Source organism: Lacerta agilis, chromosome 6 (assembly GCF_009819535.1).
Source record: "Lacerta agilis isolate rLacAgi1 chromosome 6, rLacAgi1.pri, whole genome shotgun sequence".
In the NCBI taxonomy this organism is placed as follows: domain Eukaryota; kingdom Metazoa; phylum Chordata; class Lepidosauria; order Squamata; family Lacertidae; genus Lacerta; species Lacerta agilis.
The window spans coordinates 20,723,579-20,751,440 of record NC_046317.1 but is presented as its reverse complement, the minus strand read 5'-3'; the positions used below and the strand labels follow the sequence as shown (position 1 = coordinate 20,751,440).

Here is a 27,862-nt window from a genome sequence, read left to right as displayed (position 1 = left end):
ATTGATTGATTGATGGATGGATGGATGGATTTATGGTTGGCTGTGCAAGAGTTTCCAGAAATGGAAGAGGTTATATTGGATTTGGGGCTACATTTCTCATACAGCACTTTCCCCCAAGGTCAGAAACAGCTCTTTGGTGAGCAGTGAAGTTTTCCACTAGTAGAACACCACCTCTCTATACAAGCCATGCTCTTTTCTTTTAGATGATGCACACAGGTGTCATTGAATTATCCCCTCTTCTCTCACATATCGGAGAGAATGGCTGTTTTAAGATGGCACTTGCCATCTGCAAATGGCAAATCTGCTCATCTGTGAATTAGGGACACCATTTCAAGTCCAAGTACTCTTAAATATATTATTAAATTGATTAATCTGATCCATCAACTACATGTGGCATCCCTAGTCTAAATCCTGCAGCCACAAAGTGATATCACTTCAAAGGCTGAAAAGTGCATGTACTTCATCAGAAGGAAGGACTATTCAGTTATTTTTATGTTGGAACATATTACTTTAATGTTTTATCACAATATTCATATTATAATAATGTAGACGTCTTAAACAAGTAGATCAAACAAGAGAAAAGGTATATGGGTATTACCTTGATTTACAAATAAACTCAGTTTTTTGATAAGGGCTTATTGGATGTCATTCAACTGTTTAATGGGGGAAGCTACACACAGTATGCTATTTATGCATTTTAGAAGGGTGGAAAGGTTATTGAGGCTTTCCACCAAATTTGAGTTAGTAATCTAACTGCTCTGTATACATTAATGCCTGTCTATATTTTTGCAGTCACAACACTCTAGAACAAGAATGCATTTTTCTACAAAACCGTCTAACACTTGTAAAAAACACTTTCTCATCTGACCTTGAGGCCAAAAATGCCAACAGAGTCATATGTTAGGAAAAAGATGAAAGACACTTAAGAAGGTATCTACTTCTATTTCTTAAAAAAGAAAATTTATAAAGTTGTTTTTCTTTCCTCTCCCCGCCCCTTGGATCTCTAATGACCACTTCTCACCAGTTGCCAATACCATATTTATGTACATTTTTCTTCAACTAAAAATCTTGTAGAGGGATGAATATAAACTAACATGAATAGCTAACATTTATTCATCTTAGCTGCTGTCTGCATTAAAAAAAATACTTATACCCCTAAATACTCTGGATGTGGAGTATTTCACACACACCCTCAACCTTTAAAGTGGAGTCAAATTTATCTCACTGCCTTTAAGTGAAAGCATTCTATATTTCTTACAGCACTTTGGGATTAATTATGACCCTAGATGCATGTGCAAGTTTTTTGTTTTGTTTTTTTAAAAAAGATATAACATGCCATTTCAATTTTGAAAACACAACAGCTAACTTTGGAGCTCATCTGAGAAGTTGGAATTGGTCATGTTTACAAAAGCGATGTCAACACTTACAGCAGGCATAGCAGCGATGAAGTTGAACAAGTACCTCTTGAAATCTTTTCTGCTGCGGCCAATGATAGCACTGCAAACCACCACATGCAAAATGTTAGGCGTAAGGGAAGCAAAGCCCATCCCACAATGGTTCCATGAAGGCAAAGTAGAAAGCCATTTAAGGTGAACACAGGACAAGAAGTTCAACAAAGAAAGCAGCAGGACTCTAGTTCCACCATACAGGCATACAGATGCGCTCCCACATCTGCTGACAAAGCAACAGCTGGTCTACTGAAACTCTTCTCCACGTTTCCACTGCAGCTCTAAAACAACTAACTATAGAGGCTGTTAACATGGGGAGGGCTGCGGGGCTTCCAAGAAGCTTTCTCTCTCCATGGAAGGAAACAATAGGGCTGTCACCGAACAAGCTCAGTGTTGAATTCCACCCCTCCACGATGTACAGTTGCCCAACTTATCACTATGTCCTCATGTCCTCTCCTCATTCTCTATCGTTCAGCTTCTGTTGACAAAGAAATATGCATCCCAATGACCTCAGGACACTGGGATGGGAGGAGGAAGGAGCTATAATGGGCTACCACTTGACGAGGCAGTTTCGTTTCCTTTGGAAATAAATAAATAGCATTTGGCCCACTGAGCCCAAATGTTTTGATTAGCAGGATTAGAAATGATGAAATGTATGTTCCCCTCCCCCAAAAATGTGAGGAGAAACCAAAAACAGTGGAGGGTGGAGAGAGGGAAATGTCAGGAATGGGTAGGTGAATGGTGACAAGGGTTTAAAAATGTAGTGAGGACAGAGAAGTTCTGACCATTTGGTAATGCCTTGATCTAGAATGAGAATTAAAGAGAGGCTGGGGAATTGTTTATTTTGTTCTCTGTTCTACCTAGGAAAGGGATTTACTTTGGAAGAGGTAGAAAGCAACAGTGAAGATAACCGACACCATTCAGTACAACTTGTAAGACCATACATTCTGAAGCAATTAAAATAAAAAAATGAAAAAGCCACAGGAGCACCATAAACTGTACAATTTAGTTGACGTTATTCAAACTAAATTTCTGAAGACATAAACTGGAAGGATAAAAGCTAATTGCTTCAGTTATGTATCAGTTATTACAGCATGAATGTAACAGGTGCATGCTAATATTAACAATATCTGTTTACCAGTGGAATGGAAACTACAAATTTAAAAAAGGATTTCTTGAATAGCGACAGATCCCTGCTTACGATTGCACTGCAAGAAAAAATGTACATAATTTAACAGCTCTGCTAATGACTGAAGAGTTACCACCATTATATATTTTTACAGTGTACAGTGATACCTCGGTTTTCGAACGTAATCTATTCTGGAAGACCGAGTTCTGAAACATTCGAAAACCAAAAACTCAACACAGAAGCCTCAAAACGGAAAACTTGATATGGAAGTTGCATGGCATGACTTCCGAGGCACGTTTGAAAACAGAAGCATTTACTTCTGGGTTTACGGCGTTCGAAAACCAAAACGTTGGTCAACGGAGACATTCGAAAACTGAGGTACCACTATACCAACATTACTGCTGACATGACAGACATGCAACCAATTTAGCAGAGAACTAAATGTGCAAGATAAAAATAATAAAGTCAAATGGCATTCTGTGTACAATTGGTTCATTTTTTGTATTATGAAACCCAAACAAGAAACTGAAACTCAAGCACATTCCTCTTCTTTTAAAACACAGAAAGTCTCTGAATATCACTTCTGCCTACAAGACTGCATTTTATTTGCAGATTATACCCCACAGAAATAAATTATCCTGGATAATATTTTGTACAACAAATAGGAAATTTGCCACAAATTGGTCCCTCCCCACTACCAACTGTCAGCTTGGTTTGAGCTTTCACTCATGAGAATTATAACTACATTGGCTTGGTTCACACATCACATTAAATCAACAGTTAACATTCCACACACACCCCTTGAGATGTCATGGACCAGAACTTCCATCAACTCCAACCAGCATAGTTAATAGCCAAGGATGATGCGAGTTGTAGTCCCACATATCCGGAGACGGACGGACCATGTTGGCTATTGTTACATTAAACTATAGTTAAACTATGCTGTAATGCGAATGTGCAGCATGATGCTGAAGAGTTCTCACTCCACTCCTGCTCATGCCATGTTGATGGGAAACAAGATGGTCTGGCTTGTCTTGATGTCCAAACACAGAGTGTCATAGTTTGTTCATGCTTTATTGCATCCCATTTTGTATTTGGAGAAATCGAAGAAACCAGGTTTGGACATCACCACAACCCCGACACTTTTCACAGTGGTGTGGCGGCAGCACAAGTCGAGGATGAACGAAATAAGAACTTTTCAGCAGACACACCCAGCATGCTACTCATTCCCATTAAGCATACTTAAGTTTAAAACTATGGTTTAATGAGATGTACGAGCTAGGTCACTGACTGCATAATGGATGTATCGGTCCCTTTTGCGCAACACACTAAATCATGGTTTAGTGAGAGATGCATAATCTGGAACAAGCCTGAGCAAAGACTTGTGCTCCCCCAACTTCTGAAAACAAGTATTTCTGCAGCGTTTAATTTCCCTGTCATGTAATCTCAGTTTGTGGTGTAAGAACTGGCTGTTGTGGTTTAAAATAAACTCTGTTTCGTATTCTTCAAAACGATCCAGCTTCAAGCCACAGGGGATAAATCTGGAATGTTTAAGTAACTAGAGTTTGTTTTAAACCGCAGTCCCTGAAAAAGTGAAACTAAACACACGAGAGCAGGAGATTATGCAAGCCAAAGTTTCACTCAGGTTCATGTGGGAGGGGGATGAAGCTATGCTTAGTCTTGTTCCAGCTTGGATATATAGCACTAAACAATGATAAGCTATTATATGCAAACAGGGCCAGAGGGAAGGCATGGTTTCCTGCTACCAGAATGAGCTGTGAGAAGAACCTGAAAACATCTGCATTTGAATTTAAACTAGTCACAGTTCCCCATGACTTCTGAACTCTGTAAATTGAGATTTCTTTTAACTATTGTTAGTAAGAACAAGACATGATCAAACTGTGGTTAATTTAGAATTCACAGCTTCTCTTCCACACAGCTATGAGAACGAGAAGAAAAATAAGAGCCAGAGGCTTTTTTTGGTTCATTCTCACAGCAGGAGCAATAATTTACCTTCCCATCCCATTATCTTTTTACATCTAAGTCAACTGCCAATCCATTTTAGGCAACCTTTGTCCCTAGTTATTGCAATCTTATACATCACACAAATATATCATGCAAGGGTCAAATAAGGAATGCTTACCTCTCAATAACGGTTCCATTCTGAATCATCCAAATATCACAGTATGTGCGAAGTATCAGCATCATGGCAATAAGTACCAAATAACCTGTCTAGTAAAAGTAAAGTGAGGTGTCAATGTTCACAGATGATCATTCCTTAATGAGTTTTCTACAAACAGCCTAGAGTCTTTCTTCAATTACAAAGGACAGGGCACAAATTTTAGTCATTTAGTTCAAGGTACTTGTGTTAATCCACAAAGCCCTAAATAACTTTCATCCAAAATACCTTAAGGACCGCCTGATTCCTTATGCTCCACCTTGGTCACTAAGATCCTCTGAATGGACACTTCTGGAGGCTCCCTTGCCCCTGAGTTTCAGTTGGCCTTCACCGGAGACTCAGGAAAAGTTTCTTTTAAGAAAATGGCCAGTAAATGTCTATGTGTTGGACCCAGACTGCCTCTGGGCAAATCTCTACCCATGAGATGCTATGTGGAACAATATTAGCGGACTCCCTTTCTCCCAGTGTGCTGGAAAAAGCTGTTCAGCCCCCTCCCTAAACAATGCTGCTCTAAAGGGTTAGGAGACCCTTCAGAAAAGTCAGAGGCAGTGTTGGGGGCTGCAAGTAGAAGGGGTATTGGCACAAATTGTCTCCCCCTCCCCTCACTGGATTTCCCCACTGAAATAGAAGGACCCTTTCATTCTTGGAAGGGCAAATCTGGACACAATGCTGTGAAATTAAATAAAAAGCTGAAAAACATTTTAACCTGGATTAAACAGAAGGCCAGGCTAAAGAAAAATCGTAGAAACCACCCTATGCAAATGTCATCTATAGCCACTGAAGTGTCCCATATTTATGAAGCTCAGTTCTCACAGCAGGTCTGTAGTTCCCAATTTTCTTGATGTTCTCAATAGATATTCAATGACATATGAATAAGGTGTCATAAACGTTATGCAGCTGGGGGGAAAGAGAAAGGAACGAGAAAATGGGGGGGGAGATTGTGGGGAGGGGATAATGATATTTAGTTCTATTGCATAGTGTTCGTGCAGGGTTTTTGTGTCGGCATCGCGTCTGTAGGTTCTTTACATATATATATTTATTGTTGCTGGCATTGTGAGAGATTGGAGGTCCACAGCTTGGTTGGTTATATTCAGTTGGTTGCAGTCGGGTTTGTTAGTATGTGTGCAGGAGGGCAGGTTGTATAGCCATATCAATTCATATGCTGTTGAGTGGAATAAGTCATTGTCTTATTGTGCTGAATGCAAACCAACTGTGAAAAAGACTATGATTTGAAAGTGGACACACTATATGTACTTTTTTTTTGTTTATTTGCTAGTAACACAAGAAAATCTTTAATAAAAACTATTTAAAAACTTTTAAAAAAGGAATAAGTTGTGGGCCTATGGTCCTCAATTTTTAAGTCACCAGATATATGAGAAATAATGTATATTGAAACCCATCAATTTGAGTCTAAAATGCATATAGTAAGCCATTACTCTGAGCCCAACTTAATAATGGTAACTGAAAAGGCTGCATGGAAAATAGTCCGATATAAATGACATCAGAAAGTGATCAGATTATCAGAATTATGGTGACAGGTAAAAGCAACATAATTAGACAGGTTGATTGTTCTTCATTTGCAGCTTACCTCTTTACAAAATGTTCTAGGGACCATAACTCTCAGGATTTGTCGTATTCTTGCAAAAAATACTCTGTCTACTACAGCTCGTTCTTTCTTGACTTCTTTCTGCACATGAAAAGATAACACAAGACAATTATCTTGCTGGTTTTTTTTTGCATTCCATATTGGTCAACTGACAGCACAGTATTAGATGCCATGCACACAACTCTATTTTAATCACTCTGAAACAGTCAACCCATTCTACATGAATTGCTGTTGGAACCCTAAATCTGCCAAATACTACATAAGCTTCCATTTTTCAAAGAGGAAAATGTTTGCCTGCAGTCACCAGTGCTTACTCATGAATGGATCCAATAGCTTGGAGGCTCCAGTTTGCCGCATAAAATTCTTGCTGGCCAATAAAAGGCTGAAGAGGACCTAGCTGAAGAAGGTTCTACTTCAAGAAACAGTGGGCTACAGCACTACCAATCAGATCGACTCATGAGTAAGCAAGCAGTCTATCCTGTTATCTTCCAAACGATTATTCTGCTGCTCATTGCAGATGTAAACTGCATGGGGAGGAGGAAGGATTAATGATCTCTCCATATCCTGGCATCAAAACCCATGGGTGCATGGCCCTTCTATACATCAGAAGCAGAATTGAACAATACACATAGGCATCACATTTTGCAATATTTCCAAACTAAAGCTAGATGGGGAAAAGTCACCCAGTGGTAAACAAACTAAGCAAAAAAGCATCAGAAATGTTTACTTTACGAAACATGGACAAGAAAGAAAAACCAGTATTATTTAATATATTTCAGAGTGTTAGGAAAAGAAAGGTATAGTGCCCAAGCATTAGCATTACTTAAAACATACTTTCTTTTGTCCGTACAAAATGCTCTAGAATGCCTTCTTGATTTTATTAATGTTAACTGATACAAATTTTAATAAATTTTAAATTTTATTGAATTTATTAATGTTAACGGATACAAATTACTTTCTTGGGCTCCATGATCACTGCAGATGGTGACAGCAGTCACGAAATTAAAAGACGCCTGCTTCTTGGGAGGAAATCAATGACAAACCTAGACAGCATCTTAAAAAGCAGAGACATCACCTTGCCGACAAAGGTCCGTATAGTTAAAGCTATGATTTTCCCAGTAGTAATGTATGGAAGTGAGAGCTGGACCATAAAGAAGACTGATTGCCAAAGAATTGATGCTTTTGAATTATGGTGCTGGAGGAGACTCTTGAGAGTCCCATGGACTGCAAAAAGATCAAATTTATCCATCCTTAAATAAATCAGCCCTGAGTGCTCACTGGAAGGACAGATCCTGAAATTGAGGCTCCAGTACTTTGGCCACCTCATGAGAAGAAAAGACTCCCTAGAAAAGATCCTGATGTTGGGAAAGATGGAGGGCACAAGGAGAAGGGAATGACAGAGGATGAGATGGTTGGACATTGTTCTCAAAGCTACTAGCATGAATTTGGCCAAACTGCGGGAGGCAGTGAAAGATAGGCATGCCTGGCGTGCTCTGGTCCATGGGGTCACGAAGAGTCGGACACGGCTGAACGGCTGAACAACAACAACAGAAAATCCACATTGATATTTTAGATCAGGGTGGCCAACTCCCAAGAGACTGTGATCTACTTACAGAGTTAAAAACTGGCGGTGATCTACCTCCTTTTGCGGGTTCAGGACAAAGTTGTTGTTGAGCTTTTTTTAGGGAGAAGGAAAGCCCTGTTTTTTGGGGGTGCTCAACAACTTCTTTGGGGGAGCCAGTGATCTACCACAGACGTCCAGTGATCTATGTTCACATACCTGGTAAGAAGCCCCATTGAGCTTAATGAAACTTACTTCCAAGCAGACATGTATAGAATTGCACTGTCAATCTATCGTCATCACTCAAAAACAACAGGAATATCGTTTTCCCACTCTATAAAAATCTAGATATATAACCCCTTTTCTAAGCTATTGTTTACTGAATTGAACAAAGACTATACTTCAAAGCAATTTATTGAGCTGTTTGGTGGAATTACTAGATTTTAGCAACCACCTAATCTGCATTAAAAAGTAATGGGGATTTGAACCACTGACCTTCTGATCAGCAAGCCCTAGGCTCTGTGGTTTAACCCACAGCGCCACCCGCGTCCTTAATCTGCATTAACATTGCTAAATTTAGTAAGACTCACCTCATTGCCAGGTAATGTTTTTCCACTTTTCTTTCTGCAAACAGAATAATTATTTTAGTTATTTTCTTGGTTCAGAGGAAGGGTTATTCAAAAGACATCATATAAAAATATTAAAAACCTTAAATTGTTTCTTTACTAGGTAGAGCAAGAATAATACACAGCAGTTTTTTGGAAATGAAAGCAGTTTAGCACAAGGCATACAGAAGCCGATTTTCAACCACAGAGGAAATGCATCCTTTATGCATTCCCCCTTGCTCCCTGGTTTTGTTGTTGTTTTGTCATGGTATGTAATTCTAGTATAAAATTCAATTATTCAGCATAAAAGCTAGCAACATTAAAGCGGTCAAATATTCTACTGGAAACTTTTTCATTTCAATGACATTATTTATACTGTCTTCGTGTACTGCAGACACCCTGCTCTAATTTGCTCCTATGCTGGACTGGGGGGGTGGGGGTTGTTATACATCCTTACAACTTCCATTATTACCAGGGAAGAGTCTGTTCTTAAAAAAGGTATTGAAGCCTGAAAACTGAACCCCACACTTTCAGGTGGACAGTTATCAGAAGCAACCACAGGATTCATATGGGGATCAGTGTTCAATTTTACAAAATTGGCATAAACAGCTGCAGGAATATTTTGGGATTTTAATGGTTCTACATTGTAAGTCTTGAGATAAGCATTATCAGCCCAAATAGGTGAGATTTGCAGGGCAGAAAAGGACATGAAATACATTATGGCTGGTAAGTTGTTCTCCTGATTATATTCAGGGTAGTGGGGGCAGAAAGCATAAATTACCACTGTCAGGGTTATTTTGCAGAAAGATAATTTTCATTGACATATTCCCTCCTGCCCTGGATATATATTATCCAAGAGCTATGATCCAAAAGAACCCACCACCATAGAATGCTCAAAGATTTTAATGAATACCTAAGGGAAGATTATAAATTACTTAAGAACATACACAAAAATCAATGGTATTAATGAGAAAAATAATTTGGACAATTGAGCACTGAATGTTCCTTTGATGTCTCAGCCCTCGTTCATATGTTATTAGCATTTATGTGTTCCATATAAAGAATATAGACTTGCGGTGGGACATTTACAATCTCTCTAAGTTACACCCTGCTGGTATTGCCCCACCCCAGCACCCACACATTTGTGTATGAGCATGATGCGCAGGGACAGACAGGTTAGGCTAGAACAGCACTAGCCCTAACTTAAAATTCCTGCCTGGGGGAATTATGGCAGTACTCTTTAAAAGATTAAAAGTACAAGACGCATAGTTAATCAGTCTGGTACAACCTGATTCACTGGTTGTGGCACCAGTTCACAGGTTATTTCTGACAATGCCACCTACAATGTGCAACTCAAGTTACGAACACAATGAGATCCTTTACTCCCATTTAGGCAGCAATCCTATACTCCCTTAGGTGGGAGAAATCCCCAATGGACTTGGTAGAATCTACTTCATAGTACAGTACTGCACATATAAGGTTATACTGCTAATCAAGATGTAGCTGTTGGAAGGCCTTTTTTCCATTAAAGGGTCTTTAGTCTAAGTTTCAAGAGAGAGCCAGAAGTTACAATTCTACCAAAGGGCACAATATTTGGAAGTTTGGTACCAATTTTAAAGAACGTGAGGAGAGCCTGTTGAATCAGACCAATTTCCCATCTAGTCAAGCAAGAGTCTCGCAGCGGCCAACCAGATGCCTGTGGGAAACCCCCCAGCAGAACCCAAGTGCAACACTGCCTTCCTGGGATTTCCATCATTGCTGCCTCCAACCATGGAGACAGAGAGTAGCCATAATGGCTAGTAGCCTTGAGCATTGTTTTAACTATGGAAAGGCGGCATACAAATAGAATGATGATGATGATGATGATGATGATGATGGGCAGCCTTATTGTCCATGAATTAGCCTAATCCTCTTTTAAAGCCATCCAATATTTTAAAGCCATCCTATCACTTTTTCCTGTGGGAGTGAATGCCATCGTTTAACTCTGAGCTGCTTTAAGAAGTACTTCCTTTTTGTTGGTTAGACTGACACGGGGACAAATAGAAAAATACGCCTTCAGCCTGATATAGTTACTCTTTATCACATACACAGCCCAAAAAGACAACAAGAACCTGCCAACAGCATTTGAATAAATCTGGCTACCTGATCCAAAAACACATGCACACCCCACTCACACAGAAAAACTAAGTTCACCACAGCCAATCACAAATGAACAATCACACCCTAGGCCAACCCCCAACCTCTCTCAACACCAAAGGAACACAAGAACACAAGCGAATACCAAAGATAACCTGCACAAGCGACGCTGACACAAACCCCACACATACATTAAGTAAAATAGAAACATTGCCACCTGACCCCACCCCACACACAATTCCACCCCCCAGCTCTTTCCCCCTTTTCTTCCCAATGTAACACTAATGTCCTACAACAAAAGAAACTGATCTGTAGAAAATGTAACTTGAAAAGGAGTCATTGCACATACTTTTGTAAACCAAGAAATCTTTAATAAAAATATATTTAAAAAGAAGAAGTACTTCCTTTATGTGTTCAGAATCTTCCAACATCATGTAGTGATATGATTCCTCCCTTCATACTCACTTATTGGCAATCCTCCCCCCCCCCGAAAAACAGGTGCCGGTACTCACCACGACATTGTTACAATAAGCGTTACACTTTTTAACAACAACAAAAAGAGGAACCAGTACTGGGTACCCTTGAGTATCCCCGGGGAAGCACTGCTTATTGGCCAGCTAGTGACTGAAGTTTAAGCAAGTGACTGTGTTGAGATATCAGCAAATAATTCTGTTTATATTTAAAGAGAACCAATGAATGATAGGCGTGCCTGGCGTGCTCTGGTCCATGGGGTCACGAAGAGTCGGACACGACTGAACGACTGAACAACAACAATATTTTATTTTTAGAATTTAAAACACTGTAGAATAGGAGCACAGAGATAATCTTATAGTCAAAGGTGAGTAGCAAAAACAAGGTTCTGTCATGGTAAGCCTCAAAATTCTACAGCTTATAAAAACTGCATTGAAATAATGACTTGAAACCTGCCAAAACACTGTCTACTTGATGAGGTCTACAAAAGTGCCACATTTCAAACCAATTAGATAATAATTGCCTCCAATACATCAAGTTTAAATGAGCTGCGAACACTTTGACCCTCTTTTCCGAGTTATTAAGAAGGCACATAATGCATTACTTACCCATTTTAGGAAGAGCTATTGATGTTTGCTGATGATGATACTACCTTGATGATACTACCTTGATGGCAGAAAGTGAGGAGGAATTAAAGAACCTTTTAATGAGGGTGAAAGAGGAGAGCGCAAAATATGGTCTGAAGCTCAACATCAAAAAAACTAAGATCATGGCCACTGGCCCCATCACCTCCTGGCAAATAGAAGGGGAAGAAATGGAGGCAGTGAGAGATTTCACTTTCTTGGGTTCCATGATCACTGCAGATGGTGACAGCAGTCACGAAATTAGAAGACGCCTGCTTCTTGGGAGAAAAGCAATGACAAACCTAGACAGCATCTTAAAAAGCAAAGACATCACCTTGCCGACAAAGGTCCGTATAGTTAAAGCTATGGTTTTCCCAGTAGTAATGTACGGAAGTGAGAGCTGGACCATCAAGAAGGCTGATCGCCGAAGAATTGATGCTTTTGAATTATGGTGCTGGAGGAGACTCTTGAGAGTCCCATGGACTGCAAGAAGATCAAACCTATCCATTCTCAAAGAAATCAGCCCTGAGTGCTCACTAGAAGGACAGATCCTGAAGTTGAGGCTCCAGTACTTTGGCCACCTCATGAGAAGAGAAGACTCCCTAGAAAAGACCCTGATGCTGGGAAAGATGGAGGGCACAAGGAGAAGGGGACGACAGAGGATGAGATGGTTGGACAGTGTTCTCGAAGCGACTGGCATGAGTTTGGCCAAACTGCGGGAGGCAGTGGAGGATAGGCGTGCCTGGCGTGCTCTGGTCCATGGGATCACGAAGAGTCGGACACGACTGAACGACTGAACAACATTGATGTTTGCATTCAGGCTTCATATGGAGACCATGTTTTCATTGGTTTTGTGAAGTTTTGATCAGTGGTTCAAGTTATTCAGGTTTTCCAGCCCCATTAAAATATATGTAAAAAGTTCTGGAAAAATGTGTTGCACATGGCTGAAAGCAAAAGTAAAGCTAAAATCCTGCAAGGACTGAAGTGTTTGCAGACAGAGTAATCTAGTAGATGCTATGTCCAATGACTATGTACATACAGTGGTACCTCAGTTTACAAACTTAATCTGTTCCAGAAGTCCGTTCTTAAACCGAAACTGTTCTTAAACTGAGGCACGGTTTCCCTAATGAGGCCTCCTGCTGCCAGTGCCCTTCCACTGTTCGGATTCCGTTCTTAGACCGAGGTAAAGTTTGCAAACCAGGACACTACTGTACTTCCGTTTTTGCGGAATTCGTAAACTGAATCATTCATAAACAGAACTGTTCTAAAATCAAGGTACCACTGTATCATGAAAAACTGTATCAGAGTGGTACAGTGGTTACAAAAGGGTTCATCAACCTTTCTGGGTCCGTGGAAACATTTGGAAACTTGACAAATTGTCATGGGAGAACCACATCTACAATAGACACACATGCATGCAACCCACTCATACTGCAACCATATACATACGCCCACATCCTACAGTGAACACCACACTCAGAAGTTCCCCTCCCCAATGAAAGTTTGCCAGGAGAAAATTGCCATTCTTTTCCAGTATTTAATTTCACAACATATGGGGAGAGAGAATGACTGCGGCAATGCATACATGTGAGATAGAACCATAGACCTGGAAGGGACACAGAGGGAATCTCTGTGCAATGGAGGAATCTCAACTAAAGCATACATGACAGATGGCCATCCAACCTCTGTTTAGATGTCATGTGTTTAGTTGCTCAAGAAATCAAATCACTAGAGGTGCCCACACCCCACAACCAGTGCCAGATTTACGTATGAGCTAAACATGCTATAGGCTTAGGGGCCCACTCTCTTGGGGGCCCCAAAAAAATTAAAGGGAAAAAAACACCTGGATGTACATTTCCAAAATATAAGATAAAAAAACAAATAAAATAAAACCTACATGCAGAACAATGTTTTGTGTTGTGTATGGACCTATTAGATCCATAAATTACCATACAGCATACATTCAACACAGAAAACAGTGACAATTTGTTGTTGACAAAGGACAGCTGTACATATAAAGGGCCCCATTACCTTCAGTAGTTTAGGGCCTCATCAAACCTAAATCCAGCCCTGCCCACAACCCACACTCCCAAACTCTGACCTACATTGAACACCAACTCTGCCCTACACTGAGATCCCCAACAGCACCCGTAAAACAATGTTCCACACTTTGACTCATATATATCCTGCAACAGACTGAAGCCCACCACATACCACCCTAGCAACACAGGGCTCAGTTGCTTCATAAAGTAATACAGGACCAGTACTATGTGGGACCATCTCTGCTGGTCCCAGACACTCCATCCTCTCCATCTAAATTTGGGCATGGGTGCATGCAGGGCAAGCTATAAGCAAGTGCAATTTGTGATGCTGCGCAACATCACTGCTGATCATAGGCTATGTCTCTTAAGACAGGTGACCCAAAGTGCTGAGGGCTCAGATTAGTCCCTTCAACTAATCCTTCCCAGAGATTGGAAGCAAGGTGGCAAGGTGTTCCCACAGCCCTTTTCCAGGACTGGTCACTCCCTCTGTTACCATTGTTCTTCTCTCCCTTCTCTTCTTAGAAAGTTTCTGGGAGAGGAAGGAGGGTTGACAAAGTGGAGGCATTTCTTCTCCTTCTCCTACAAATTCCACCCAAGTTGCTATAGCCAGGTAGAAAGTAGAACCCTGAGTGCCAGTGGCTGGACTGGTTGGGGGCAAGGAGACACTGCATTTGCAACTGAAACCAGTGTTGAGACAGGAAGCTGCCTATGTATGATTCCAGGTTTCCACCAAATGAAGCATGTTCATTTTTTAAATGACAAGAAGCCCAAAACATTTCATTTCTGTTTCTGGCACTGGCCATTGCGATTTGTTATGCAGTTCTTTTTAGCAATTTTTTATATTAAGGAAAACACAATTTTCTTTCTACAATAGCCAAGACTTATGTACACCTTTGGCTGCTCTACCACATTTCCTTTTCCTTCTGTGTAGCATGACAAGTACAGGAATCAAAGTGCAAAGATAATGTAATAAGGTAATACATTACCTTTTACCTAGAAGAGCTTTCTTCTAACTATGCTATGCCAGCAGGGAAATGAGCATACAGTTTTATGCATCAGAACAGCACACACAGTCACTTGCCCGCAACTGCAAATTCCTTCAACGGTTTCTTCTGGGAATATTTTGTCCTTGTTGGGTACTTACTACTCTCCAAAAACCTCTCTTGTGATGCTTCTAAAACACTTTAAAAAGCTAGGAAAACAATGTGCTAAAATACACAAACCACTGTAACAAGGATTGTGAGCCAGCTAAAGAAAAATCTTAAGTCAACTGACTGAGTTCAGTCGGTGGATAAAATCTCAATAAATTTACGTACAACAAAAATAGTTCTAAATAAAAGCAAAGCTTTCTTTTTCCGTGATTTGCGCATGTCCACAACAAACACATTTTCTCTCATACGTGAAGGAATGGCTCTTTCAAGACAGCACTTGCCACATGCAGTTTTTATAAGTACTTGCATTAAGAATTGACTGGGAGCACATTTTTAGTTGGTCAAACTGTTCTGAATCATTTATTTTAACTGATTAATGAAAAAGTTGCAGTCCTCAGTATAATAACTTCACTATCACTCCAATTGTATTATCTCCCCCTTTTTCCTGTTCTCTCTTTGTATTCCACTGCACAATACAACCTTTGGGCTACAGTGCCGCACATTTATGCAACATTAAGCCACAGGAGCGAACAGTAGGCCTTTGTGCAAGTTATGTTCTAAGACCTCTGTGCTAGTAAAGTCTCATGATATTCTTTTGGGAGAGACTGTGAAAGGAAGAAAATGCAGGAGTGCTTTTCAGCACTACAAAGAATTTCACTACTAGCCCAGAAAAAATGGTGACCGAGAGTGGATGCTGAGGCCACACAACAGGAGAGACCACAGTTGCCTTCATGGCCTGCAGGTATAGGTACTTCCCCAAAGAACCTGACTGCAAGAAAGAGAATGCTGGACTAGATGGACCTTGGGACTGTGTCCGCACATAACACTAAGCCAAATCATGACTAGTGCAAATGTATGGGGTTTGTAAGGAGGCGATTGCAGCCACTTTGCTCCTCTCCAGTCCTCTTAGCTTACATTGACTGAATGCGCCATTAAAAAAAATTCCTGGATCATGGTTAAGCTCTCTCCTCCTTAACCATGAGCAGTAGCTGAGGTTTGCTTTTAGTCGCAGGTAGTGATTGAGGAGAGAGCTTAACCACAATCCCAGGTTTGCACAACATGCAAAGCCAAACCTTGGCTTACCTATCAAGGGTTTATAAAGTGTATCTTTTTACTATTAGTTTATAAAGCCCTTAACAACTTGGGACCGGTTTACCTATGAGATCGCTCCACCCTACATGTGACCACGCAACCTCTTTGATTGGCAGAATGGGCACTACTGCAGGTGCTATATAGCACCCGTTCTGCATTTGTAAGAACTTAATTGTTTAGTGCAATGCCGTGGCACCCTGGGGTGCCATGAAAGATGATGGTCAGCGGTGTCACAGGCATCCCTGGCATCTGTCCCTCTTTCCTTCCCTCCCTCCTCTGATTCCCTCCAAAAGGCTTGCACAGCTGTATGTTGCAGCAGCCCTTGCTACAAGCACCTCAGGCGAATGGTGCCACTAGGCTGGCCAGGGGGTGCTGGTTGCCAGGAGCTGAATTGCTCTCGGAGTAAGCAAGCAAATGGGCAAGGGACCCCAGCCAGCCAGTCTGCCAGCCCTTGCTGTTGGGAATGGACAGAAAAGTCCTAGGCCCTATGGGGCAGTTTGAGGAGGCACCTCTCTTTGGGGCGGGGGGGGGAGGCAGCTCAGGGGCGGCAGCAGTGGCTGCCCAAAAGACTCCCAAGGATCGGGGAGAGGAGAGAAGGCTGAGGGAGCACTCCACAAGGAAGGGTATTTGAGAAAGGGTGAGAGGCTGCCAGCTGTGCAGTACAGGGGTGGCATAACTGGGCTCCCAAGCCCCACAGGTGTGCCACAGAAAGAATGTAGTTGTCAATGGAGCCATGGACTCAAAAAGGTTGAAAACCTCTGGTTTAGTGTGAAAGTACCTGTACTTTGTAACTCCCTGCCTATTGACACCAATAAGTGACAATCCCTGCACTCTTTTCGCCGCCTGAAAGCACGTCAAAGTGCAAGTAGATAAATAGGTACCGCTCCGGCGGGAAGGTAAACGGTGTTTCCGTGTGCTGCTCTGGTTTTGCCAGAAGCGGGTTAGTCATGCTGACCCATGACCCAGAAAAACTGTCTGCGGACAAAAGTCAGCTCCCACGGCCAGTAAAGCGAGATGAGCGCCACAACCCCAGAGTCGTTCGCAACTGGACTTAACTGTCAGGGGTCCTTTACCTTTACCCAGATGCTGAGAACGTTGATGTCATTTAAATCTATTTTAGTATTTAACTTTTGTATGTTTTAAAGTAGGGTTGCAATTTCCCCCCAATTTCCCTGTTTTACCTTTCACTTTGAGGGTTTTCTTACAATCAAACGGTGCACAAATTTTATGAAATAAATAAAATTAAATAAATTAACTGCCTTGCCCTGCTGAGCTGAGCTAAAAGGACTGGGATGCGAGTTCTGCTCCAGAAGCCAGCACACACATGCAGTACCAGTCAGCCATAGTTTGTATTACCACATTGTGCAAGCCAAGCCATAGCCTGACCTAGTTGGACAATTTTTATGTTCTTATGAGAGAAGCAGAATGTGACTGTCACTTAAAAAAAAGAAAAAAGCCAAAGTCTTCAAGGTGTCAGCTAAGGCCTAAGCTTACTGATAGCAGACAAGAAGTGAACTCTCCCTTTCACTGACTCAGTTTTCATGTACCTTTAGGAAGAAGGAAGTCTCACGCCATTCCGCAAATCATTTGAAGTATTTGCCGAATTCCTGACACAGGTACCCAGTTAGAACGGTTCTAGGGTTACCATACAGCCGGTAAACTCAACAACTCCCCCCCCAAAAGTAAACAACCTTTGTGTCCGGATTATTTTCACTTTTTGAAATATGGCAACCCTAAACAGTTTGATCTTTACGTGGAACATCTAGCACTAATGCAGGCATGGGAAAACTTTTTCAGCTGAAGGGCCAAATTCCCACATAAAACCCTTCTAGGGGGAGTGGCTTTGACTCTTACCTTTGTACAGTATAGTAGGTTACATTCCGAACACACAAAAGTCAGGTTTACACGCACAGACATGCTCCATTCAGGCAAGCAATGGATAGTATGGATAGTTCAAGGACACATTCCAGTTCAAGGACCATCACTCAAGGAGAGTGTGAAGGCAGTGAGGGGGTTATGGCCATAGAAGAGGCTACATGTGCCAGGGAGAGATCATGACCTAGGGAGGTCCTGAGGGCCAGACACACAACCCTGAGGCTCCCCACCCCTTTTCTAGTGAAATGAAAGACCCAATGGCTTCAGAAAGCATGTAACCTGCAAACATTCAAGGACATATACCCTGCAGTGCTACTATTTACAGGCCGGTCACAACAGTATTTCTCAGATTGTCTGCCCTCAACTTTCACCTCGTTCTCCCAATGCCATTGGGGCAAAGAGTAAAGTGCCTTGAATGACTCATGTTCACCAATATCAAACTTCCTACACTGTAATAACCAAGCAAAATTCCTTTCAGCAGGGGAAAGGTCAATACCCTTGCTTGAGCTTGCATCACCATTTTAACACCTACGGAACTCGGTTATCATGATCAAACTCTTGTCAGGGGGGTTGGTAATATAGACTATAAAGCCCTTTACAATAAATTGCACAATATCCTAATCAAAGTCAACATCAAACTGCGGTGAAACATTTTAAGCAAATGGATTAATTAAAACAGGTGTCCTAATCTACAAATATTTTCACCAGTAACAAGTGCTTCTTTCCTCCAGCAAGAAGAACAACAAACAACAACACACATCCTTTCCTCCCAAGCTGTTTCTTACCTTCTTCAAGGGAGAGAAGATCCCACATGTCTCTTTAAACCTTTGTGTCAGTTAAACAAAAGTTTAGTGTTATGGGCAACCATTGTATGATAGTCCTTCTGCTGCAGAAAAGGTGTTTGCTTTCTAACGCTGAATCCAGATCAATCATTTGTAGGTAGTGTGGTAGGGATACTAAAGGCCTGGTAAAGCTCCCTAGCCTTAAGATTTGACAACTTGGGTTCATTATTACTTTGACTGGAAATTGCCATTTTCTATATAAGAACTGTCACTCAGCAGTTCATTTTCACTATTTATGCCTCACAATATACCGATTCATATTTCTTTAAGATGGACACACACACAAAAACTTGGGCTGCTTCCTTTAATTCTAAATTATACACCTCACAATCCCCAAATAAAAAATGATATCCACAATTTCTTAGAAAACTTACCCATATCTTCACTAACTCATAAGAAAACCTTTTTAGTTAGTCCCATCTCCCTAGAAGAAATTGACTGTTATTAAAAAATTTAAACCACATAAAGGCTCAGGACTTCCTGAGTTTTATAAACTTCCAAGTTTTATAAACAAGTCAAACAAACATTATTACCTATATGGTCTGCTTATTTAACAACCTAATGAGAAGGGAACCCCTCCCCAAAACATGGTACCACTCCAAGATTGCAGCTATCCTAAAACCATTTGAAAACCAGCAGAAGGTAGAATCTTTTCGGCCAATCTCTCTGATTAACCAGGATTACAAAATCTTTACATCAGTGCTAGTCAACAGGACTAGTATATTTTTGCACAAACAAGTAGCCCCAGACCAAGCTGGTTTTGTCCCCCATTGAAACATCACTGAACCAATCAGAAAACTTTTAAACATACCCAGTAATCAAATGTACTATGGTCAACTTCCCCTATGGTAGTCCTGGACATTCTCAAGGCCTTTGACTGCCTAGAATGGGACTACTTGCTGGCAGTTCTATCTAAATTGCTATATGACCTGAAATTTATACACATTTTGAAACAAATGCACTCTGAATCATCTACCACAGTAAGAATAAACACACACACAGCTTTATTGCAGTCCATGGACCCAAAATACGCAGAACAACAATATTATATATCAACAGAATAAGCAATAAAACTTCATCCCTGGTAGGGATTTGATAAAGAACAAAGAAAGACTGTCTACCCTCTACCTTTTTGTTCATCCTAACTATATGCCTCTGAATACCACCAGACATTAAGAGAGTCCAAACTGAAAAACAAAACTGCATGATCGGGCTATTTGCTGATCATTTAATTATTATGACCCACCTGACCCATTGAACACTGGGGCAGCCATACTTCAAGAGCTTAACAACTTTGCAACGCTAACAGGCCTGCAGGTTAACGTCTCAAAATTGGAAGCTTTATGCTTCAATGATCCAAAAAATTTGGATCCTAAGATCCAAAAAGCATTCACAGAATGCACAGGCATTAAACTCTGTCACACAAAGCTTAGCTATTTAGGAAAAAAATGCAACAAGAAACCTTAGTAGACTGGATTCACAAAACATCCCCCTGTATGGCAGACAATTCTTCAAAATTTGGGGAAAAAAAGAGCAAGACCCATTTTACGCTCAGAAACAGTTTAGCAATGGAAAAAATGATGATCCTACCAAAACTGTGATTTCTATTCCAATGACTCCCACTTTGGATCCCACTCAACCAGATACAAAGGTGGCAGAAAAAAATTAAATTCATTCATTTTTTCCTGCAAAAGACTCAGAATTAATGCCAAACTCCTGTACCTCCCCACAGTGGAAGGAGGCTGTGGTATCCCAAACCTGGAACTACCGGTATATTTTATTGCTAACTAAGTAAGACATGCCATCCACTTTATTTTAGATAATACCTTAAAACAATGGGACCAATTGGAAACAGAACTAATCAAGGGAATTCCAACCTCCGCTGTTCCCTCCTTTGTTTTTGTTTAAACCAATTTACAAACCAAGAACTTATACACTGACCGCTAATAATGAACCATATGTTGTAGATATTACTGCAAATTTATTATGCTATTTTTGTGATATACAAATAGCATGAGAATATTTGGTCTATTTATTATTCCTATGTTTATTATTATTGTTCCTATATTCCTTGTTTATGAAACCCAATTAAATGTTATTTAGTAGTAGTAGTTTGTTAGCTTCTAAAAGCAGAAGGGTCTCAGTTACTGAAGAGAGGATGCAAACAAGTATGTGACAACCTACTTTGGACTTTGTATTACAACATCTGATTGCATGTTATTTCAGTTTGGCACTTAAATCAGCTTGGCAAACTGGCTCTGGGGTAGAAATAAGGTTATTTTATTCAAGCAAATGTTCATATAAGTAAACACTACTGTACTTGCAAATAGGAGGTAATGGGACTATTTATATACTCTACCAGGATATACAAGGTTACCACATGGCATTTACAAAAAGTATAGATATGTTTCAGCTTCTACAGGCGAGAAAAGAAACTTTAAATCAATGAGTTCAAAAGCTAAATTAACTTTTTCATGGACTTGCAAAGTGCTTCATCAAGCTTACTACATCTGCCTCAGTTACAGGTAGGTAGACATGTTGGGTCTGCCATAGTCAAAACAAAATAAAAAATAAAAAAATTTCTTCCAGTAGCACCTTAGAGACCAACTAAGTTTGTTCTTGGTATGAGCTTTCGTGTGCATACACACTTCATCTGCCTCAGTTTTCAATATTCTTATTTTTTTATTTCATAAAATCTATACTCCACTTGATTATGAAAAACCCCCTCAAAGATAAATAAATAAAATGCCATACTTAAAAACATATGAAAGTTAAAATACTAAAACAGATTAAAATCACCACAACTTTCTAGGCATCTGGGCAGACTTATCTAAACAAGAAAGTTTTTAGCAGGTGCTGAAAAGAGTACAGTGAAGACACCCGCTTGATCTAAATAGGCAGGGAGTTCCAAAGTATTGAGTGCTGCCATACTAAACAATTGAGTTCTTACAAAAGCGAAACAGGTAGTATGTGGCACCTGTAGTAGTGCCAATTCTGCCAATCAAAGCAGTTGGACAAGTCAATAACAATAACAATAATATTAATAACAATTATATCCCACCCATTCATTTCAGTTGGACATCACTCACATACTTACAAGTTTATTTTTTATCATTTGAAATACTTATAATCAATAATGAAGCAAACATGATAAGCATTGGGCGGTGAGCAAAACACATCCTTGCTACAACACTGTGCCAGTAATTTTGCCACTCCTGGCATAAGTTGTATCTCAGTAGTAACAATGCACACCAGCATCCAAAAAGGTGTTATCACCTTAGGCATTATCACCTAATTTACTGTGACAATGTTATCCCCTTCTTAGGACCACTGTCTACAGGAAATTTGTTCCTAAAGGAACAAGACACATGGACATCAGTTTTTTTGCATATCATGGTGATGCACCAGGAGGCAGGGATGGGGATTGCTTAAGGCCTTTAGTGTTTCACTTTCAAAAGATGGCTACTATTGTATTTTAAAAAGGTAGAGACCCCTGACCATTAGCTCCAGTCATGTCCAACTCTAGGGTTGCGACGCTCATCTTGCGTTACTGGTCGAGGGAGCCGGCGTACAGCTTCCGGGTCATGTGGCCAGCATGACAAAGCCGCTTCTGGCAAACCAGAGCAGCACACAGAAACGCCGTTTACCTTCCCGCCAGAGCGGTACCTATTTACCTACTTGCACTTTTGGTGTGCTTTTGAACTGCTAGGTGGGCAGGAGCTGGGACCAAGCAACGGGAGCTCACCCCATCGCGGGGACTCGAACCGCCAATCTTCTGATCAGCAAGCCCTAGGCTCTGTGGTTTAGCCCACAGCGCCACCCATGTCCCACTATTGTATTTTAACATTGGATAAAGTATTGTTCATAGCATATCAATATATAATACTTCTCTTGAAACATTGCCTTACAGACTGTACCTCAAGACAACATAGTATTGTGCAAAATATAAAATATATAATGACATAAAAGCATTTTGAAATATAATAAAACTGATAATTGCCCAATATTTATGAAACTTTTGCATCAATTGCATCCAACCTTTCTCCCAGGCTTTGACAGTCTAAATAATGTTTGTTATTATTTTGTTGTCAAAACTTTCTGTGCCTATAGGGGCTGTCTTCCGTTTTGTTTTGTGGTATAATATATTTATTTGTGTCTTTAACAATATTGTAAGTTACTTGGAGATCATTTGATAATAAGTGACATTAAGAAAGAAGTGACACAAACATGATCTAGATACAAGTGAGTCTATCTTTTAGATCTATCACTCTGATTATGCACACGTGCAACTTTGAAACCAAATGAAAAGTATTTCATAAATATCACTGCCCAAACGATTATCTTATTATCCCAGCTATGACAGCTGTCAACCTGCATACAATATATAAATATTAGTCTTTGTTTATCCCAAGCTGCATTTCCCCCCCAAACATTTAGGATCTCTCCTAGGCTGAATACATCTGCCAAGTCATTCTTCAGAATATTCATAAGGGAATTAAAATCCAGAATCACAGGTCCCCGTTCCCCCTTTGAACTCATGCATGCTTACACACTGTCTTTACATTCTGCACACATACTCCTTGCACTTCTGCAACTTTCTCTTTGGGAAATCTTGGCCTGGGCAATTTAGATAAATGAAATTACAGGAAAAAATCCAGAGCTACCTGCGCTTCATGAAGGCTAACTAACAAGTGCCCATAAGGCAATGCACATGCCTCTTTAAAGAACCCAGGTGACAGTGCTCCCTGTATCCAAAGAAAAGTATAGTCGTCTTTGTTTCCTGTATAAAAGGGAACCTTCGGAGCAAACTTCAGTAGCAGGGGGCGGGGTCTGTCTAAACACTAACAGCACTGGAAAGCTTAATTCCCTTCTCAGCTGAACTTTAGTGTTTCCATCTCTTTAAGTAGGACTTCCTTAAAAAACTGTGTGACAGGCAGAAGTTCAGCAAATAGTACTATCTTACTGTTACATTTTGTACATTGCAATGGCAAGGAATTCAAAGCTTCAGCCCCACAGATTGACCCAGCTTGCCAGTTGCTGTCACAGTCATCAAAGCAGTGCATGTGAAAATATTCTGGTACTCTAAAATGCTATGTAAACACCAATTATTAATATTACGTTCTCCTACAAGCCAATCTCTCAGATGTTTGAATGCAGCCAAGGGTCTAGTGTGCCACTAGATATCATGGGCTACAACTTCCAGCACCCACTGCCCTTGTCTGTGCCGGCAGGGACTGATGGGTGTCGGGAGCCCAACAATATCTAGTACCTATCCCAGATAAGAAACACAGCATGGTTAAGGTAACACAAGCGCAGGGGGGGCCCTGTTGCACAGCACCTGTTTTGCAGGTCTACCTGCCGCAACAGGTGTGCCATCGATCGGACCCTTCATACCTGTGCAACAGGTGCAATGTGCGGCAGGTTGCCATTTCTAACCATCCCCGAGAAAGGAAGAGCCACGTGCATTCCCAGGTTGAAACTCTCCAGGTAAAAGGATCTCAAGGTAACAAAGAGGGCATAGAAAGACTTCGGAGCCCTTGGGCAAAGCACAGTGCGGTTTTGACTCGGTCGATATGGAAGAGTTTCTGAATGCCACGCCTACGGAGTCACTGCAAGGCTCCCTCTGGAGTCTCCCTTTGTTTCCCACCCCCTCTCGACCTTAAATTACCCCCTCGACTACTGGGGGCCACTTTATTCACCCCAACTCTTCCTTTTATCCTGTCGGCGGAGGAGGCAGCCGGGAACTTACTCTCTCGGCTGCCCCCTACACACACCCCACACCCAAAGCTCCCGGCCCCCCATGAATCGCCCCCGACTGACCCGTGCAGGGCGGCCGCCTTCCTCCGCTTGCTGAGCAGGCAGAGCACCGCGCAGGCGGCGGCGGTGGCGCCGGCAATGGTGGAGTAGCGCGCAGTGAGGAACTTGCTGTAGGCGGCCATGGCGGCGGAGGCGACGGCAAGCGCAGCCCGAGAAGCAGCAGCAGCAGCGGCGGCGGCCGACCGGGAAAGAGGCTCGCTGCAGCGCGGAGGATGCCGGGGGGAAAGAAAGAGGAGGCGCCTGTCAGCTGAGGGGTAAGGCCGCGGCGGCTGAGGCCCTGCCCTCGCTCTCACTCCTCTCCAGGCCCGCCTCAGGCCCGACTCCTCCTCACACCGCCGCGGTTGGCTTCAGCCGAGCGAGAGGTGCCCTGCCAACAACGGCAAGCGGCCTCTGAAGGAATAAGAGCGCTTGCGCTGGGGCCTAGCTAGTGAAGCTCGTTCGCCTCTACTCAGGCCGTTATAGACGCGTCGTGTGTTGTACGAAAGGGTGTTATTTCTTTACCCCCCCCCCCATTATTTTAGTGAATTGAGGGTTTTTTTTAGTGAAGCGGATTCTCTCCACGCAACGGCGGGGCCCTTCCCATTGTTTTGTGTGTGGTTTGTTTGGACTACAACTCCCGGCAGCCTCAGCTAGAATGGCTGCTGGTGGGGCATGACGGGAGTTGTAGTCGCAACAGCTGGAAGGCTTACAAGTTCCCACCTTACCAGGGTTTAGGGTGCGAGGTTGGAATTTTAGAGCGGGCGCCCGCTGTTATGGGCGAGCAAAATGCCCGTTGTTGTGTGACAGGTGGGTTTTGTGTGTATGGATGTGCGGGCACATAGGTACATCTTTACCATGTGTCTTTACACTTGCACCTTCCTGTGGCACCCCTATGAAGACAAATACTGTAGTTATCTCCCATTTGGAAAGTTGTATATTTATCCTGTTTTCCCCCTCCCATCCCAGACACATTATACCTACAGCTTACAGTTGCACAACAAGATAGGCTCAGTTAAGGTTAAATAAGAGATTCAACTTGTTCTACAGGTTTCTCTTCTTTCTTCAGGTTTGCAGTCTTGCAAAATGAATAACTGGGCTAGTTAGTTTTCTTGTTTAGCAGGAAAGGCAGTTCCAAGGCTCCCAAGATTTTGAAGGGTAACTGTAGTAGTTGCTTAAGCCCCCACTCATTTCATTTTATTTCACTTTTAATTTGTACACCACCTTTCTATATTGCTATAAACAAGGCAGTTGACAAGCTGAAAAAACAACAAAATATACAACAAAGATCACACATCTTATAACAATCTGATTCAATACAAATAGGTCAAAATGGAAAATGTGACACTAAAATAAGCAAGAAGAAGAAGAAGAAGAAGAAGAAGAAGAGTTTGGATTTGATATCCCGCTTTTCACTACCCGAAGGAGTCTCAAAGCGGCTAACATTCTCCTTTCCCTTCCTCACCCACAACAAACACTCTGTGAGGTGAGTGGGGCTGAGAGACTTCAGAGAAGTGTGACTAGCCCAAGGTCACCCAGCAGCTGCATGTGGAGGAGTGCAGACACGAACCCGGTTCCCCAGATTACGAGTCTGCCGCTCTTAACCACTACACCAAACTGGCTCTCAGCAACTTATATCAAATAAGGTAATATGCAATAATCCATTAGAATATAATAGCACACGATAATATTAACTCTAAGAATATCAGTGAATAATAATTAAACAGAAAATCACAAGATAACTTACAAAATAATTTTAATTTAAAAAAAAAATCTGAACTCCCCAGCCACTTCTGCTGTTCTTAAAGCCATGGCTTGGGAGAGGCTGTTGCTCAGCTGGTCTCAGTTAAGGGTGTGGGAGGCTCTTTTTCACTTCTTCACACTAACTGAGGGAGCTGGCAGGATGCTAGGGTGGCTGTAGCCGTTAAAGTAAGACAGAGTAGCAAGCTGTTATGGCGAGTCACATCTCCCAGCCTCTCTTGGGTTGTGCTTTTTGGTTTTAGTTGTTGGTTTTAATGCAAGTCGCTTTGAGTTGTCTTGTAAGAAAAGGAACTAACAACTGCAATTCTTAATAATGCCTCCTTTTTTAGAACTGCAGTCCTTAAAGGGCCAGCCCTCTAGCTGCAGACAGGGCCTTCTGCACTCCCAGGCATCCTGCCTGGTGCTCTCTCTGTGCTATTGGATCAGTGAGGTAGGCCTGGAGGCACTCAGTTCCTTGGGTCAAGGGGAAAGTGGACTCAATGAAATCTGATTCAGGGGGCTGCCTGCTAGCCCCAGGTTTAGTGCCCACTAGTAACCAGCATCAGAGTCAAGAACCTAGTCTGCCTCTTTAGCTGGTGACTGCAGCCTCTGACTTAGTGTCTTCATGGGATTATTTCCCCATCTGACCCAATATTGTCTACTCTCAATGGCAACATTTCATCAAACCATCAAGCAGTTTATTGGGTTCATTGATACAAAAGAGGGAACCTGGGATCTTTTGTGTGCAAAGCATCTTTGGATCACAACAGCTGCAGCTGAGCTCATATAAACTACCGTGAGTAGCAAAGGCCAAAGGGATTACAGTATTAGTACTGACCTTGAAACCAATTTGGCATCCAAATGATAATGAATGTGAGTGACTGTCTGCACATTGGTTGGCAAATAAGTCATGGTAGGCTGCTGTATGAGTTCATGAGCGAAAAAGATGGCTAAGTTTTTCAACTACCTAAAACAGCTCCTTACGATGATAACATGGGTGCAGTGCTGGAAGAGAAGCAAATGTATTCAGTGCCAGCAATGCCAATAAAAGGAATTAACATTTAGTCCTATTATTAGTTTTCGATCACAACCTCTTCATCAATAAAAGCCCCCACCCCTAAAAACCAGAGATCTGCCTTTATTTTAGTGAGTGAAAGATGGCAAAGTAATTCAGTATTGTACACCCAAGAATCCAAGACTTGGTAGTGTGAAAGTTGATTAACATTTCCTGTATGACTCAAACATTTCAGTTTACAGCATATTTTCTTCATACTTAGGTTGCTCAATTGTTAGGAGTTGTCCATCTTTCGTGTTTTGGCTTGCTACTTAAATATTCTTTTTATTACAGAAACTTCAGAGTGTTAATTAAACAATAGATTTGTGTCTATTGTTTAGAGTGTATTCAAGCCCCAAGGCAAGATTTAAGCACCATTTTTGCAATGCCACCATTTTAGAAAGCTGTCATTGTCACATTCACTATTCTAGCTACTGTAAGGTAAGTAAAGTTATGGGAAATGTCCTTGGTGGCAACAAAAATGAAGTTACACACTCCTACTTTTGAGGGCCACA

General features: G+C 41.5%; 1 protein-coding gene across 2 annotated transcripts in view; it reads right to left on the bottom strand.

Moving 5' to 3' along the window:
• The window catches only part of ABCD3 (ATP binding cassette subfamily D member 3), a 42,387-nt gene extending 17,511 nt beyond the window's left edge, over nt 1–24,876 (bottom strand). The window contains exons 1-5 of one of the 2 annotated variants that reach the window (XM_033151563.1): nt 24,581–24,876; nt 8,514–8,547; nt 6,345–6,443; nt 4,721–4,809; nt 2,587–2,656 (exon numbers count right to left, since the gene is read on the bottom strand). In XM_033151563.1, the coding sequence (XP_033007454.1) occupies nt 2,587–2,656; nt 4,721–4,809; nt 6,345–6,443; nt 8,514–8,547; nt 24,581–24,699 (411 nt within the window). In that variant the 5' untranslated portion in view covers nt 24,700–24,876. Of the gene's footprint in view, nt 1–1,427; nt 1,498–2,586; nt 2,657–4,720; nt 4,810–6,344; nt 6,444–8,513; nt 8,548–24,580 lie in introns of both variants that reach the window. The other variant, XM_033151562.1, reaches the window with a different exon arrangement.
• Nucleotides 24,877–27,862: the final 2,986 nt, after the last annotated feature.